The sequence below is a fragment of the Montipora foliosa genome, chromosome 2 (assembly GCF_036669935.1).
Source record: "Montipora foliosa isolate CH-2021 chromosome 2, ASM3666993v2, whole genome shotgun sequence".
NCBI classification, from domain to species: domain Eukaryota; kingdom Metazoa; phylum Cnidaria; class Anthozoa; order Scleractinia; family Acroporidae; genus Montipora; species Montipora foliosa.
Genome location: NC_090870.1, coordinates 8,540,996 through 8,558,495, shown reverse-complemented (window position 1 = coordinate 8,558,495; position 17,500 = coordinate 8,540,996). Strand labels below are relative to the sequence as shown.

General features: G+C 39.5%; 1 protein-coding gene across 1 annotated transcript in view; it reads left to right on the top strand.

The window, feature by feature from the left end:
* Positions 1-17,500, top strand: part of LOC137992326 (stimulated by retinoic acid gene 6 protein-like) — a 47,230-nt gene that overhangs the window by 19,636 nt on the left and 10,094 nt on the right. Inside the window, exons 8-15 of the mRNA XM_068837606.1 lie at positions 1,403-1,476; positions 2,923-2,984; positions 4,177-4,238; positions 5,483-5,609; positions 7,176-7,251; positions 7,779-7,860; positions 8,831-8,879; positions 13,699-13,819. Of these exons, the coding sequence (XP_068693707.1) occupies positions 1,403-1,476; positions 2,923-2,984; positions 4,177-4,238; positions 5,483-5,609; positions 7,176-7,251; positions 7,779-7,860; positions 8,831-8,879; positions 13,699-13,819 (653 nt within the window). The remainder of the gene's footprint in view (positions 1-1,402; positions 1,477-2,922; positions 2,985-4,176; positions 4,239-5,482; positions 5,610-7,175; positions 7,252-7,778; positions 7,861-8,830; positions 8,880-13,698; positions 13,820-17,500) is intronic.

The window sequence follows — 17,500 nt, the reverse complement described above, 5'->3', positions numbered from 1 at the left end:
CATTACCTGGATTTTTCAGCCCTTTTGATCGGGCTGAAAATTTCAGCTCGGTTTCCTCAAATAGGGCTGGAATTTTCAGTCTTTGAGGAATTGGCTGAAGCTTTGTTCATGTAATCGCTATCATTTTAATGAGGCATTTGTTCAGAAAGCCGGGCTGAAATTCGCCTTGTAATCGGCCACTTAATAATCTTAAAGCTCGGGGTTGCTCGAAGCCTGCTTAGCGCTAACCGTCATGGTATTTAACGCTGGTTAGCGCTAACCATGGTTTGAGCAACCCGGAACTGGGACCCGTTTCTCGAAGTCCCGAAACTTTACGGGCCATTTTCGGGTGTCACAATTCCCTCTGTATCTCAAGAACTGAGAGGATTTAAGTCGTCAAACTTCACAGTCAGCTTGCTTTTTGTTACCTTGAAAACTTGTTAAAAGGATCGGCTTTTCAAAACAAGTGGATGGTAGTTTCACAAATGGCCTTTCGGGCCCGAAAAGTTATCGGGACTTTCGAGAAACGCCGGGGCCCCAGGTGATTAACGGTAATTATCGACCAACGCCACTGCGCGTGCGCATAAGTTACGTGCCAGTAAGGGAGATTCATGTGACGTTGTGGTTAGCACGAGACAAACGGGAACCATGTTGACCACCTTCAAATGTAGTTCCTAACGTTCCGGTTGTACCGAACCGAAATGTACAGATTCTCTGAATTTTAACCGAAGTTTCCGGAAATTTCAGTTGATTGAAAAGCATCTTTTGCTGAAGGTACCCACGGCTGGCATATCGGCAGCCATGCAGGAAACCCGGGACATCCCGTCCGTAATCTATGGATCAGCACCAAATATTGGCCATTTGACCGGCATTGCGTGTTAGTACACTTAGTTTTCCTCAATACCAATGTTTACCTCGCAACCGCGCACCGGTCTCTCAGTTGATTGAGCATCGGGCTGTCGTAAGTTCGACTCCGGCCGGACCAACACTCAGGGTCTTAAATAACTGAGGAGAATGTGCTGCCTTTGTAATTACATCTGCAAATGGTTAGACTTTCAAGTCTTTTCTGATAAGGACTGTAAACCGGAGGTCCCGTCTCATAACCTTTGTTGGTAATTAAATAGTATGGGACGTTAAAGTACTCACTCACTGTTCGATAAGAGTAGGGGACGTAGTCCCCGGTGTTGTGGTCTAACCTTATCTGGACGGGGGCATCTTTCACTTCCATAAAATCAATTGTAAACTGCGTAACAAGCAGTCTGGCTTAAGTCCCCCACAAAGTATTGTAAATTAGTCCTGAAAAGCCCCGTGGGGGAGAGACTAATAGCCTAACGATTGTATTATTATTATTGTATTATTACCTCCGTACTAAGTTGTAGTCCCTGGTCTTGCTAAATCACTCACTTGCCCTTTTTGTTCACAGGATGAAGAAAACGAATGGATGACATTTTATAAATACAGATACGTGGTGAAACTTTTAGATCCCATACAAAATGAGTATGTATAGATATTCTTTCTTTCTTTTTTACCTTAGGAGCGAAGGGTCTTCCACACCAGTTGATAGGATAAGTCTCGCCGATGAATAAATGGTCCAAAATATCTCCTTGGATAACCACCAAGACCTGCAGTTATCACGGCCAAAAAATTCGCCGTTTCTGAAGTTATTTAAACTTCAGAAATTTAGTGTCGATATAAAGTTGATCAAAACTTGATTTTTGCGTAGTCTTCGATCGTTATCGAAAGGGAACCTTCACTTTTACTGCATTAAACTACGGAAATAATGATTGCAACAATTTCTTTTTCGAAATTAAAAAAAAATGGTGTTTGTATTAGGAAAAATGGATTTTAGAATCGCTAATTTTCACATTTCCTAGGCGCAGCTATCTTGAATGATTGTGACGTGTTGGGGTTCCCCAATGGTTCTGACACGCAAATAGCGTTTGTGTATACGTAATAACGCCATTTCCGAGTTCATGTCTGCCTCCTCCTCAAAGCGAGTCTAAGTGAGAAGTTTTTGTGATGACAATTAGTTCTACTTCAAATATGTATGAAAACTAATTTTTATTACAAAAAAATCTCACTTAGACTCGCTTTGAAGAAGAGGTAGACATGAACTTGGAAATGGCCTATTGGGCCAACCCTAACGCGTCACAATTATTCAAGATGGCGGCGTCGGGAGAGTTTTTTTTGTGGGTTGGAGGTTTGCGTTAAAACTTTTGTTTCATTTCCAGTTGAATTTCGCCTTCCACAATCAGTGATCCATGGCTAGGAACGTACGACCTCATTGTATTTGTGGAACGGCGTTTTTACAGACCGAGTTATTTTCAGATTGATTTTCCCGCGAAACCAGACCTTATAATCTAATTACAAGTCTCCCACGAGAAATTATTACCGATGGGATTGAGAATGGTCACTGGTGCAAGCCAAATCTTATTTTAGAACGTGTCTAAAAATAGTGCGATCTGTGAAAATCCCCTTAAGTCCCGGGCAAACGGCTTAAACATCCATTCGATTTTGTTAAACGATATTGACTGCTGGGGTTGGCAAACGGTTTCGACACAAGCATGAGGAACATTTGATTCAACAAAGATTCACGAGAGGCTCGGTATTCAGTCCCAGGCTACAGCCGTGGTTGTTACTATGGATACGTCATTGGGAGACCGGTTAGTGCGCACGCGCGTACCAAGGATGTTGAAAGAGAGGGTCAACCGGCTTCAACTTCATTTAACATTCGCGAAAACAAAAGAAATGTTGAATGGTTGTTGAACCAAAGTGTAAACGCGTTTAAACTTATAATATTCAACCTCGATTCAAATTCGATACACGGTTGAAGGGGGGGGGGGGGGGAGAGGGGTGGGGGACTGTTCAATATCCTGTTCACCAAAATCCGCCGCATGAAAGCGGTCTTCGTATCTTAGTAAGGCATTTGAATTTACTTTTTAGGCAAATAGAAGAAGCGTCCTTTAGAGGAAGACTTGAAGGAAAAGTTTACAAATGGAAACCAGGTTTTTAAACCTTTAATAACTTTTTTAGATCTCAGGATGACTTTGTGAACGTTACTTAGGACCGATTATGATGCCGCTGATGATGATAACGTTGATCGAGACAGTAACAAATATGATCAGATGGTGACGTCAAAGATAAAGACAATGATGATGACTACGTCGACGACGACGACGATGATATGATGATGACGACGACAACTACGACGTTGACGGCGACGACGAAGGTGAAGATAATGATGACGACGACCATGATGATGATGACGACGACGATGTCGACGACGACGACGAAGGTGACGATGATGATGACGACGACGACGATGATGATGATGACAACGACGACGAAGACGACGGCGAAGGTGACGATGATGATGACGGCGACAACGACGTCGATGTCGACGTCGACGATGACGATGACGATGGCAATGACGATGATTATTATTTTTATTGTTTTTCTTTCAATTTTTTTTATTTCCACTACATTACATTACTTATACTACTAATGCTACATTAAATTACATTACTAACGGAAATATTTGCCACTTACATGTTAATTCATTTCACGTGTCACATGTCATGCATACGATACAATACAATGCATGACACCCTTCTTATCATTACATCTGAATTGCTTATCTTGACATCCAACAGAACCCCCAAAACAACATTGTGAATTATTCACTGGAAAGAAAGGAAGCCTACCAAGACAAATTTGTCAAGAGAACTTTTGTCAAGAGAGTTTTTCTCTATACGGGCACTGTTTGAAACCAGTTCTATGAAGCTTCTCAGTACTGGATGTTTGCATTTTTTTAAATAGTATAAACATTTTATTGTTATTGTCTCAAGGTTCTCAATCAAATCAATTTTAATTAGAGCACATAAAATCCATAGTTCATCTTTGGAGAGAACATTTTGAACATTCAGAGTATCCATGTGCTTCTGTTAGCAAACGTTTTTACCAAAAGGAATATTCCAGAGGTCAAGATTCTTTTATAAAGTTGCATTTCTTAATGTTAATCACGTCCTGTCCTTTAGACGGAACTCACTGCCGTGACTGGGCATGTGTTAGATGGTACATTGTGACAACAGGATTCTTGATATCATAATTATGGCACCTGTCAGTCAATTAAAATTGATGAAATGGGAATTAAAAAGAAGACGTTTTCTTCGTTTATTTTTCCGTCTTTTCTTGTAGAGTTCAAGTATTCTACTCGGGTCGTTTGTACTTATTTCATCAGCTTTGTTGGAATTTATGTGGTGAGTTCTTAAAATTTCAAGTAGCCTTAAAGTGATTGTGATACCGCATTTTTCAGTACGTTAGCCTGCAGAGGAGGCTTTTAGCCAAACCGGTAAATCCACCCCCTTCCCCCCCCCCCCCCCAAAAAAAAAAACCTCTCTCCCTCTCATAAGCCTCGTCCTCGATTTGCTGTAAACCATAACTCCCGATTAGCGACTTGTAGCAAATCAAATAATTTTATTGACACCATTTTGGAAGGAAAAAAAGAAGAAGAAAAGTTATACGTATAAACATACTATATAAAACGTACTAGATTACAAGATTAAGAGATAATGAATTGTAATACGTTAGGAGGAGGTGGTTTGGTCCAGTGGTTATCGCGTTGGGTTTGCATGCGGTTTCCCCGGGTTCAAATACAGCTCTAACCTCTGGGGCCCGTCTCTCGAAAGTCCCGAAACGTTACGGGTCATTTTTGGGTGTCACAATTCCCTTTGTGTCTCAAGAATAGAAAGCATTTAAATCGTCAAATTTCACAGTCATTTTTCTTTTTGTTACCTTGAAAACATGTTAAAAGATCGGATTTCCAAAACAAGTGGTTAAAAGTTTCACAAATGGCTTCTCGAGCCCGAAAAGTTTTCGGGACATTCGAGACACGGGCCCCTGGTTTGGATTTATTTCCGGTTGTCGCGGATTCAACTCATTGTAAATAGCCGCCAGCTGGTTGCCTCCTTCCATTAGGGATTCTTAATCATGTTTCTGTCAAGTTTGAATTGTTTCTTTCAGATTATTAAAAGTGGGGTGCCTGTGAACTAGCTTGATAGCCAAGTGCCCTTCCACTGTAAACAAAGCATTTGCATTGACAGTTACATAATACGTGTACAGCAACCAAATTAGCTTGTCTTTCGAGTTTTCTGCTGCTTATGAACAATTAAAGGAAAGGACAATGGAAGGAAAAAAACCGTCCCCAACCATTAAACTAATAAAAAGAATGAACATGGTTGCAGAAAGTAAAGGGCTTTAAAATAGGGTGTCCAGTCACAAAACGCGCGCACATCGCAAGTAAAATTGGAAGTAAAATTCGGAGTAAGTACATTTAACGCTGAAAACGTGGGAAAATGCGCTTTTTAGGTTATGTTTCTTTTTGGGTTAAAGTCAGGAGAGATTTTTCCACACGCATTCTTTTGACACTTAAGTGAAAACCGATTTAATAAAGGATTTGCGGTGTTATCAGAACTCAGTTTTGATTTTCACTTTTTTTTTGTAGATTCTCATCAGTTATATTAAACTTGGAGTAACATGGGTACGGTTACGTAAAAATTGGGCGACTTCCCCTTTCTTAGTTGCCTTGAGTAAATTGATTGACATCGATCAATTTCTTCTTATCCAATCAGGTTTGTATAAGCGTAATTATCAGTTGCCTTTCCCAACACAGCACTTAGGTGGCGCAAATATCCAAGGTGTTGATCTAGTGTGTTACTCTAGTCAGGCAATTTGCATGAAGTACTGGACACCTAGGCTATGGAGTTGAACTGGACAAGGCGATCTTTCTCAATCTCTCTCAGTTACAATCATCTTTGATTCCTGATTTGGTTTGAATTTTAAATGAACTTTCTCAGGACGTTTGTTCGCAATACAAATAAGAAAAAAAAAGTCTCCTTGGAAAAATAAACACGGTTATCAGTGGTTTTGGTATTTGTTTAAAAAAAGCGATGCCCAAAATTTAAGCCTTGAAGCAAAATATGGAAGAGTGAATTAGGTAAAAGTGTTCCTCTATTACTTTACGGTCTTGACCCAGCACAGTCACAAATGGACTTATTTTAAGGAACATTGTACGCGGGACGGTTGGGTTGGACGTTTTTCGTCGCTGAGTGAAAGTCTTTCGTAACTAAAGACAGGTTGCATACATAAATATTTCATCGAGAAGTTCTGGTTGGTGTATTATAGGAAAAACATCGCTCAATTTAGAATCATAGTTTCTTGTAACGAATGGATTTCCTCAAGTTTTAAGGCTCGTGAAATTTTGAGAACTTTCAGAGCATCATTCGACTCATCACAGGCAACGGTGAGGGCTTCCACTAAAGCCTGGCTTTTACTAGCAACGCAAGCACAAGTGCAAGCATAAGTAGCTTATGCCAGTGAAAACGAACGTCGACATAAGCATCAAAATCAACCACGGCATCCGCCATTTTGTTCAGATGCTCAGACGCGGGGAATCTGGAACGAGTGCTTTAATTGGTCAGACGTAGCAAATTTCCTTGTGCTTATGCTGTGTTTCGTTTTCACACAACGCAAGCGGATGAAAACATATGCGCAAGCACAAAGAAAAGGAACAATTTTTTATCATTATTCATTGTGCTTGCGCTTGTCAATGTGCTTATTGCGTCAACCCCGTTTTCACAGTGAAATAAGCGCTCTTATGCTATCACTTGTACTTGCATCGCTAATGAAAACCAGGCTTTAGACTTGGGTGCTGATCACAAGTAAAGGCTTGCGTTTAATAGTTCTTCTGGTTGGCTGAAAATAAGGCGAGATTTGTAGATCACACAATAGTTTCTCTATCAATTCTCGAGGAAAGGTTTATGAAATCTTTTATTTAGCTGTCGAAAACGTGCCTTCAAGTTTAAGCACCTTTTGTTTGAACTATCATTTGTTAACATTTGCTTTTAAATTATAGTCGTTTTTAGTTTAAGTGGAAAAAAACCCCATCTGCCATTTTTGTTTTCATGTTGCCGCGTGTGGTTGCTATAGTAACGAATTGGGACTTTATAGAGTAGTCACAACCGAAAAATTTTGTTGGGTTGTAATAACGCTAATCATGAAACGTAACAATGCCAAAAGTAAGAAATGGCGACACAATTGAAGAGAAAAAGTGGTTGATAACATCGCGTTTGTTGAAAGGGGGATTTCAAATCCATGTTGTAATAGTTATTCTTTCTTTCTTGCCTCTCCCTGTCCAGTGGCCATTTTTGTCGCAGTTGTATTGTCAGCGATTTATGCAGTTGTACTGGTGGCAGGCATGCTTTCATTGTACAGGTAAAGTCGACATTTCATCGATTCGTTGTTTGTTTCATTCAAATTTGTTTAGCAGGGACGATGTGTATTTTCGGTGGCATGGGACACGGGGACTTGAAACGACCCGGAGGATGATTTGAGGCATCCCACCGGACAATTTTAAGATGGAAAGGACCCTGAAATCTCGGAAAGGCCTTTTACGGAAAATTTCTCGGAATAAGTGTCTACGAAATGCTTTTATTATGCTTGAAATTGGGTGTGTCAAGTCCCTAAGCCCACACGTCCCAGCGCTGCCTTCCGTGTTTGCATCGTTGAGGCAGCGTGGGGTCCTTTGGTCGCGAGTGCTGGGAAATTCTGGAAGAAAACCAGCTCTCACACAATTTCAAGGGTGCGTGACCTGAGATTTGTAACGTGACAATACTGCGAATGTCTTTTGATTGAGTGCGCCTGCATTCTTTGCGGACACATTCGCATATCCCATTGGTGGGACCCTGTCTCTCCCTGTCTCGAAACCTGTCACGATCTATTTCACATTTTGTCTTCTTTAGGGAACATTTGCTACGTCTTCAGAGAGGTGACAAGCAATTTCTTCCGCTTGCTCTTTTCAGTAAAGCTCCCCCATCTATCACGGTAAGTAACTCTGTTTGATTTGTATTTCGAAACGTACCCCTGCTGTTTCCCGCTAGGAGAATTCTAAGGGAATGTCCATCATTACAATTGTAAATGTGAACTGAATTCGGGGCCTCCATAAACCCTCTGTCCGAGAAAGTCCGTATCGCTAGAAGCGAAGTTAAAGCTTAAACCGAACAAACTTTTAAGTCCATGTCTTAGAAGTATCAATCTATCTCCTTTGGCCTTGTCCCATCAGTTTACCGTTATTTTCTAAATTTGTTATACAGTTCTATCCAAACAGTGATCAATCAGATGGGGCTTGATAACTACAAAGCCCCTGATTGGTCCGTAACCAACTGACCACACGAGGGATCGCTCGTGTTAAATGCCAATCCTTATTTTTATCAACATGATGTTATCATAAACGATTGAAGTGATTCTCGCACGTATCTAGGCAATTTAAGCAATTGTCTCTTACGTAGAGTTAACTGAATAGAGTGTAATGTGAAGTGCTAGGTTTCTATCCCATATGAACCATGTGAGCGTTAGCCCCTACTGATGGAAATGGGCCGACACAAGGGCAGAGAAAAACTCTGACCAGGGTGGGAATTGAACCCACGACCTTCGGGTTAGATCTCCGGGATAGAAATCTAGCACTTCACATTACACTTTATTCAGTAAACTCTGTTTAAAATATAAGGGCTACACGGCCAACGTTTGTAGAAACGTAACCTTTCGTTGTCTCTTACATAGATACTTGATCATGTGTTTGACTTCATAGCTCAGTTAGTTGAGCATTGCTTCGGCATCGCAGAGGTTATGCCTCAGCAAAGTTTAAATTTATCGCGAAGGTGATCACCTTAATATTCTCACAAATGCAATTTTCATGTGCGATCTGGAAACACGAAACAAACGAACCAACAGATCACCGTAATGTTCAATTCCTCGACGCGTTCACACTGAACCCTTTATATTCTTCTAATTTTAGGTTGCGACATTGAAATATTCAGGATTTCAAGTGGCTTATCTTTGTTTGGGTAAATATCATGTTTTCTACGTTCGCAAATCCCATCATACGCCTTGTTAACCCCCCCCCCCCCCCCAAAAAAAAAAAAAAAAAAAAAAAAAAACAAGCACAATCACAGGGATCATTTTTTTTCCATTTCCTTGTTCTTGTGCTTATGCTTGCGTTCGCTTGCTTCGTGTGAAAACGACACGCAGGATAAGCATAAGAAAATTTGCAACGTCTGGCAAATTTAAAGCACTCGTTGCAGATTCCTGTGTCTGAGCATTTGAACAAAATGGCGGATTTCGTGGATGATTTTGATCCTTATGTCGACGTTCGTTTAAGCTTCTTATGCTTGTGCCTGTGCTTGCGTCGCTATTGAAAACCAGGCTTTAAAGGGCAAACTTATTGCGAGAAGCCAGTTCAATGCCGCGACAAATGACAGTCAACTTAGCTGACCAATCGGTTCGATGAAGACAGCAAACATGCTTTCATTCGGTTACTTCTGTTTTTAAAAACACTGAATTGTATTAATATTTTGTGTGAGTGCAAGTAAATCGTTGCTGTCAAAAGAAGTAGCGTTTAAGACTTATTTTAATTTGGATAAAGATTCTCTTGTAACCTCAGGCTGAGCAACCGTTAACCAATCAGGATCAAGTAATCATGCCCTCTTGATTACCTAAAGTGCCCTCGTGATTAAGAAAAATAATTCCTCCGTCTTCAGTTATTTTGCCCCGTATGTGATAAATTACGATCATGCTATTTCGGATTTTTCTTATGGACATTATGAATAAGTAATCACGTGATTTTCCCATGCAATTTGGAATAAATAAGCACGGGTAAATTTATTCGAAGACCAACAAACTTTACTCGTGTTTATTTATTCCAAATTGCGCTCGAAATCATGTGGTAACCTATGCTAATTATTCAGAGGTTAAAGGACAATATGTTCATAGGATATCCTATTCATGACATTCTCAACAAAATTACTCCATCGTTGAGTTTCCACAGCAACTTTCGCATTGCACTTTATAACCTTTATGGCACTCTACAACCTTTTTATGCATTCGTGATTGCCGAACCAATAGGCCATTTCAGAAACGTGAGAGGACTGGGACGAGTTTCTCATACTTGCTTAGATTGAAAGTCTAAACTCTTCAACTGAAATGTTACCAAATGAAAAGCTATCCAGCCAAGTTTGAGAGTTTTCTACGGAAAATTGGCCAAATGGGAGACTTGCAAAAGTTGCAAAATCCCATACAAACCCTTATAATTTGTTGGCCTGTCTACCCATTCCATACAAACTCTCTATTTTAGATGATATTTGAAGATATATTATTTCACCATTTTCCTCCTCTAAATACATCTATTCTTGGTAAAGACTCTCAAACTTGGTTGATCTTTCATTTGAATGTCTTAGTTTTTTAAACAAACGGAAAACAACCAAACTCGTCCCATTCCTCTCACGTTTCTGAAATGGCCTATCAGAAATGCGATATTCTGTTTAGTATATAATAGGTGCGGTTACACGGGGCACTTTTACCGTGGTAAATTGCCTTTTTACAACGGGAAACTGTATTTAGTAGTGTGACCGACGCTTCCCGAGGTAAATTTCCCGTGTTAAATATCCATGGATACGTCAAAAAGATCAGTGGAAGCGCCCATGACATTTAACGTGGGAATTTGGAAGGGTGTTTTGATGCCCGAGGTACAAGAGCCAATCGCTATGCTGATGAAGTTGTGATTAAATTTCCCGCCAATGAATTGCGTGAGATTTCGTTTTACCTCGGTAATCTTCGTAACGTGTGACCCCTAGTTAACACTGTGTACTAAAACCCAAGTGTGAGGCACCGTGGGATAATTTACCATGGGAAATAGCATTTACCATGGTGAGTGTAACCGCACCTAATAGCTACCGTACCTAAAATTTAGTCAATTCACATCGTTGTCAGGACGAGGACGGCAAACAAATGCATCAAAATGAAAAATGCACGTGCAGGGCATGCAGAGCTTTTGTTTTGGTGCATTAGAGTTATTGCTTTGTGGGTTTGTGCAGCTTGGACCCGATACCTACAGTCCTTGTAAAGAAGTGCATTGACGTCTTGGTTTGCCCTATCACTGCAATTATCAACTCATCAATTATGACTGGCGTATTCCCTTCCCATAAATCAACGGGAAAAAACTCGGTCCGTAACTTACAGTACGGACCTCGAACTCGGTTAGTAAGAGGTATTTATTATTCCACTATTACGCCATTTTACCATATATGGTCAAGAGGACGCGCAAAATATGAGACGGCAATACACTGTAGTGTCCCGGTTTGACCGGTTTAGAACAGAGCAAATACGGACGGAACGGCACTTTTTCAATGAAAGAAACTGTTTTCAACGTGATGCAAAGTCTGAGAATTTAGCTTGTCATCGCTTGTCTCTCGTCATTTCGTTTATACAATCAAATAAAGGACATTTGGCTGGCTTTCTGTGCTGTTAATATCGTTCGCAAGCGCCCTGAAGAACAGATGATGAATTTTTTAGAAACACTCTTACCAGATAAAATTGAATCAAAATAACACCTTTTCGTAGTGGAATAATAAATCTCTTATTCGATGGTTTAACATATAATACTCGTGGACATTTTGCTCATTGCTCGTATTTTTCCTCGCCCCTGCGGGGCTCGGAAAAATACTACGCAACTCGCAAAATATCCGCGCGTATTATATGTTAAAACAGCGAATAAGATGTATATATGGGCGAAGTGTCCTATAACTGGGTTGGTACGGACGGATTGGAAGTAAAGACTGAGACTGAAAGATTCACTGTAGTTTGTCCACGTTGTTGTCAGTCAAAACCCTAGGCCTGGCCAAACGCTCGCAACATTTCAACGCAACATCTTGGATCAAATTTAATTAAAAACGACATGTTGTGTTGAAAACGTTGAAAATGTTGCGTGCGTTTTGCCAGTCCATTCACCACATGCCGCAACATCATGCAACAATAGGGAGTTTAAGAAACCACGACGGCTACGGGGACGAAAACGTCACTTCAAAATATACGTTTGAGCTATTCTAAGTATTTCGGGATTATTCAGTCTTGTTTATATGATACAATATGTGCGAAGTATCCTATAACTGGATTGGTACGGACGGATTTGAAGTGAAGAGCGAGACTGAAAGATTCACTGTAGTTTGTCCACGTTGTCCTCAAAACCTCAAATTTGGTAATTTCACGTAGTAGTTTTGACGAGTACGGGAGAGAAATTTTTAAAAATGCGTGCCGCACGTGCGACACGATTATTTCTTCCTCTTTTAACCAATAATATCACTTCTTGTTGTCGTTGTCGTTGCCGTTGCCGTAGCCGTAGCCGTTGTCGTTTCTTAAACTCCCTAATGTTGCAAGATGTTGCATTGAAATGTTGGGAGCGTTTGGCCAGGCCTTAATTTTGTCATTTCCCGTAGTAATTTTTTGACGGGTGCGGGAGAGAAATGTTCAAAAATGCGTGCCGCACGTGCAGCCCGATCATTATGTTTCTTTTAACCAATAATATTACTGCTTTTTGGCGTTGTCGTTGCCGTAGCCTTCGTCGTTTCTTAAACTCCCATGTTTTGCAGACGACGGCAAACTTGAGAAATGGACAAAAGTGAAAAACGCACGTACAGGGCGTGCAAAGCTATTGTTTTTTGCGTACTAAATATGCAAATTTTGTGACGTTCTCGTTGCCGTCGCCTTTGTCGTTGCTTTAAGTTCCCTAATTTGAGGTTTTGACGACAACGTGAGCACGTAATAGAGAGTCCGCTTTCATTCTCTGTTTTTGATTTGAAACCGCTCGTACTAATTTATATTTCGAATACTTCGCTAACATTGTACGACGTAAACTGCGTGAACGAAGTGGAAAAACCTCGAAAGACTTAAGATAGTGCAAAGTTATATTTTGAGGTAATGCTTTCGTCGACGTCACCGTCTTACACTGTGAAGTCCCTCATAAAATGCGCCGCCGCTAAAAACTTTCGTTGTTTGGGCAGATTTGCTTATGGACTATCCACGTTGCCATTTCCGGTTTTTTTTAAGTAGTCGTTGTCCTTGCAGGTACTGTTGATTGTTATAATTTTTTTATTTGCAAGCAAAGGAAAAAAATCTCAGATTAAGATCATAAGCAGCGTGCAATACTCGCCACTTCCTTATCAGAATGCTCGGCCAAATCATCCAGAATTTTATGTATCTAAGCGTTCTATATAAAAATACATTAAAAAACCTTTTAGTGGAGCTCCGCAGAGCACCATTAGTAAGAAAATATCGCAACCCATCTGTGTTTTGGTAACCGTACGACTTTACGACCGTCTACCCCTCTATGTATCGCGGGCTCCAGCTATTGTAGTTTACAAAGTACATCTTTGATATAGACCTTATTCCAAAATGGCCGTCATTTAAATATTCTTTTGTTTTTATTCAAATTAGCCCTTGATGCCTCGTTCTTGAGCTGAAAATTCAAAAGAATATTTTGCCTTGAACGAGGCATCAAGGTCTAATTTGAATGAAAACAAAAGAATATCTAAATGGCGGCCATTTTGGAATAAGGTGTATTAGACATCCATATTCTGGCCTATTGACCCTTGTCAAAACAAGGTATCCGCTGACAAGTATTACGTGACCATATCACGGGGTCAAGTTTAGGTCTCATCGAGGTCAGCTGTTTTTTTTTCAAGTTGACCGCTGACCATGTACTGGGTTTCGTGTAATTTTAATTAATCTAGATGAAAATTCGGGTGTTATTTGTGATGAAAGGCTTAATTACTAAGCATAGTATCGACCCTTAAAAGTGGCCTCACAATCCATTCAAAGTTTTTTCTCTCAAAGGGTTGTCTACCTGCGTGTTGTGCTTATCTGTTATTGGATTTCTCGTTGGGTGGCAGTTAATAATACCAATGGCCGGAGGAGGTTTCGACTCCTTCCTTTGGATGGCAATTAGAAATTATTGGTAAGTTGGTAGGACGCCTTTCAGTGGGTAAGTGTATTTCACTTGTTCTTGGGAAGGTGAAATGTTACGACAGGTGATCATTTTGCTTATAAAGCAACAACTCCCAACAGTGGAGTTGTTGGTTCTGCAGATGTTGGATGGTGTTGGCAGTTGTGTGCAAATGGACACACACAACTCCCACTGACAATGTAAGGATGTGCAGTGTATTATGGAAAGGATACGACCCATAAGACTTTTGTAAACTTACAAAATTCGCCTGCCATCTGGTTTTCAACATGTTAAGGACAGTGCCTACTTTTGTTATTGCGCATACGTTCTGCGCATCTCGAGATACTCGGGTTTCCTATCGGTGATGCTTACTAATACAGTGATATTTTTGCGCGGTTTAAAACTATCCGGAGTAAGTAGATCTTAGTAAGTACTCTTGATATCCAAAAAGAAAATTGGGGGTAACCATGAATTATTGACAGGTAATGAAGCTTCAATTTGAGAAAGAACGCCGTACGTTGCTTTGTATTTTAAAGCTTTTTACAAATATTATTCATCAATTATCTTTGAAAAAATTCGTGGTTACCCCCAATTTTCTTTTTGGATTTTAATAACACTTGTTAAGATCTTCATTTTCTGCATAATCATAAACCGGAGTAAAACTATCTTTGAATTAGTAGGCACCGTTCTTAATGCGTTGCTTTGTCCATGGAGACCCATATGTGATGCGCGTGCGCAGCCCCAACAATGTTGGAAGTGCTTTCACTGGCGAAAAATGTCTGATTGGTCGAGGCCTTGTCATGTGACTTCAATACCTCAAATCAAACATGGCTGCCACTCGGTGTTTATTAGATCAATTTTATTAGGTCTCCGTCGACGAAAGACCCTTTTTCAGGCCAGTAAAACGAACGAATGTTGACTGCATAGTGCGTTTCTATGCCAGCGAGATTCTCTTTTAAGCCAACAGGGCTACGAGGGAAATTTCTTTAAAAATTTCAAGGTCAACGCGAGTCTCGGTTGCTAATGTTCGAGTGGAAATTCGTTTGTGGAGCTTACCAGCTAATGGATTACCATCTTGATTTCAATTCATGTGTTTATCTTTTCAAAAGTGGAACAAAAAAGATACCACTAAATTTCCAAATGGTTTCTCTTCCAACTAAATAGTTACACACTGTTTCCGCGGGGTCCCGCATCTAACAGAAAATGTTAAGATTTTAGCATTTTTTTTCAAAATTAAGTTGTTAAAATTGCCATTCAAGTGGTCCATAGAGGAAAATTTATTAAGACCGACGGGAAAATTAAGAAATGTATTTCAGTCGTTCAAAAATAAATTTTAAAGTGAATTTAGCAGTAATAATAACCATGTCATAGCATCTCATAATGGGTACACTAGAAGGAAACCTTTTAGTTGCAATTATATTTTGTTATAGTTGTTACAAGCAAAATGCCAATTGTTTGCTTTCCTCCAAATTATAGAAATAAACATAGATTAGGTTAACTCTGAATAGCCAAAACAACAATATTTGATTCAGAAGTCCAGCTTACTAGCAGGGAGAATTTTACTGTAACAAAATATTACTACAGCTAATAATACGCTTTCACCACATTGTAGTGGGTTAGTGTGACAACAAAAATACTTAATCAGGAGTTGATTTTATCTTCCAGCAATAAAACAGCAGGAGGATATAAAATTAGGTGTTTTCAAAGTTTAGAAAACTTGTTGAAGGTGATTCAGTGCCACCCTCCAAAACTTTTCACAAATTTCACGCCGGCCTACTAAGTACTTCCAGTACAACAAATTATCTAACCTCTCTTTGTGGACTTTGGTTGCAACACAGCTACTTTAATAATTTTAATCCCCTTGCATTATATTTAACTTTTAGAAAAACCATAACTTCATATTTCCGTAATGATCGTTCAAAGACATTGAGCAAAAGCATACAAAGCTACATTTGAAAGGGACATAATCCTATGTTGCAGTTTTCTGGATAAGACTTCACAGAAATAACTCCTGTTACCTTTCCATATGTAAAGAGGTCCCATGATTTATGAGTCAATTAGTCAATGAGTCATGAGTCAATGAGACTCACAGTCAATATAGCAATAATTTATTGATCAAGCCTAAGCCCTGGTTTCAGTGATTAGGCCTAAGCACTCTCTGAAATTTTAGCTTTCATTTTATGGGTTGGGGTAACTGCACTAACTCATTGACTCATGACTCATTGACTCATACTTAAGACTCATATGTAAAAAATATTTCAACATTAGATGCAATGAATTTTTAGCAATTGCTGTAAATAATAGTAAGCATTCCTACCATTTCAAAGGATGAATAAATTAAAGTTGAATGCAGTAAGTGTAAGAAGTAAAAAAAGTGGTCCAATTTATTTAAGCTGTAATCAATTTCCATCCTTGCTTTAGTCCCTGGATAGGGTTAAACAATGGGGGTGAAGTGAAAAAACTACCCCAAGGGGGTACTGCTTATGATACTGAGACCAAACAGCTGGCAGAGTTGCTGCAGTACATTTAAGGCTATAAATCTGAAAAATGAATGGATGTTACGAAAAATAGTATTGCGTGACAAGCGTTACTGTCTCGAACCTTCGCGAGAGTTCGTAGTTTGTTTATATTTAGGTTTGTACGTAAGCGTTTCTAAATCGGTGTGTTTTGTAATCTTTCTATAATTAGATCGATTACTAATTTGGAAAGTTCTAGAAATTTATTGTCAGAGTATATAAGTAGACGATTCCAAGCGGAGTGTTTTTCTAACTAGTTTTTCACAAGCGAAGAGAGTTGGCGTTGGCTGTGTTTAGTCAAGTGTGACAGAAGCTGTGTGCATTCAAGTTGGCGGAGGCCGTGTAAGTTTGTCGAGTACGTGTTATTTAGAGTTTTACTTCGTGGAAACTACGTTCATTTTTGGAATAAATCTTCTTGTTGTTGTTCCGACAACCCTGCGTTCAGTTTAGTTTGCAAGCTACCTTTCCTCAAAACATTCGAACTCGTAACAATGGAACTGTAGAAAAATTTGATAAGGGAGCAAGTAGCTTTTACTTATGAATATTGTAAAATGCCAGTCATTTGTCAATTTAGAAATGGTTCCCCTAAGGGGTCAGATTTCTTTAGCCTACATCCAGAAAACAAGATTCTGTTACCTTTAATGGTTGTTTAAAAAAAAGACCCCTCCTCAGCAAACTGCATCCTCGTGTTTGGATTCTCACTGATTTAATGACTTTAACAATATTATGCAAATTTGTTCTACAATAGTACTCAAATACCATAAAAGTATTTTTAACCTAACTCTTTTGCAAAGTTTACTCCTTGAACCACCAGCTTCAACTTTGATACTTTGTTCTAAAAGCCAAAGCCATTGTATAGCAATGGTGGAGGTGATGATTAGTCACTTTGTTTTGGTTCAAATGAAGAAAGAAAGTCAAAGTAATGATCGCACTTTAATTAACCCTTTCACCCCTAAACCGGCCATACTTGGTATTTTACTCTGTCTAAAGCCAGAATATTTTGCTCTGTCTAACACCAGATGATTTTACTCGTCAATGGGGAACCCCATGGAGTCAACAGTCTTACAGTACTTCTCAACATAAAGAAAATGAATTCTGTGGACTTGAACATTCCCAAAAAGAAATGCCATATATTCCAAATATGGTTGCGTAAACTCTTCAAGATTTACCTGCTTCA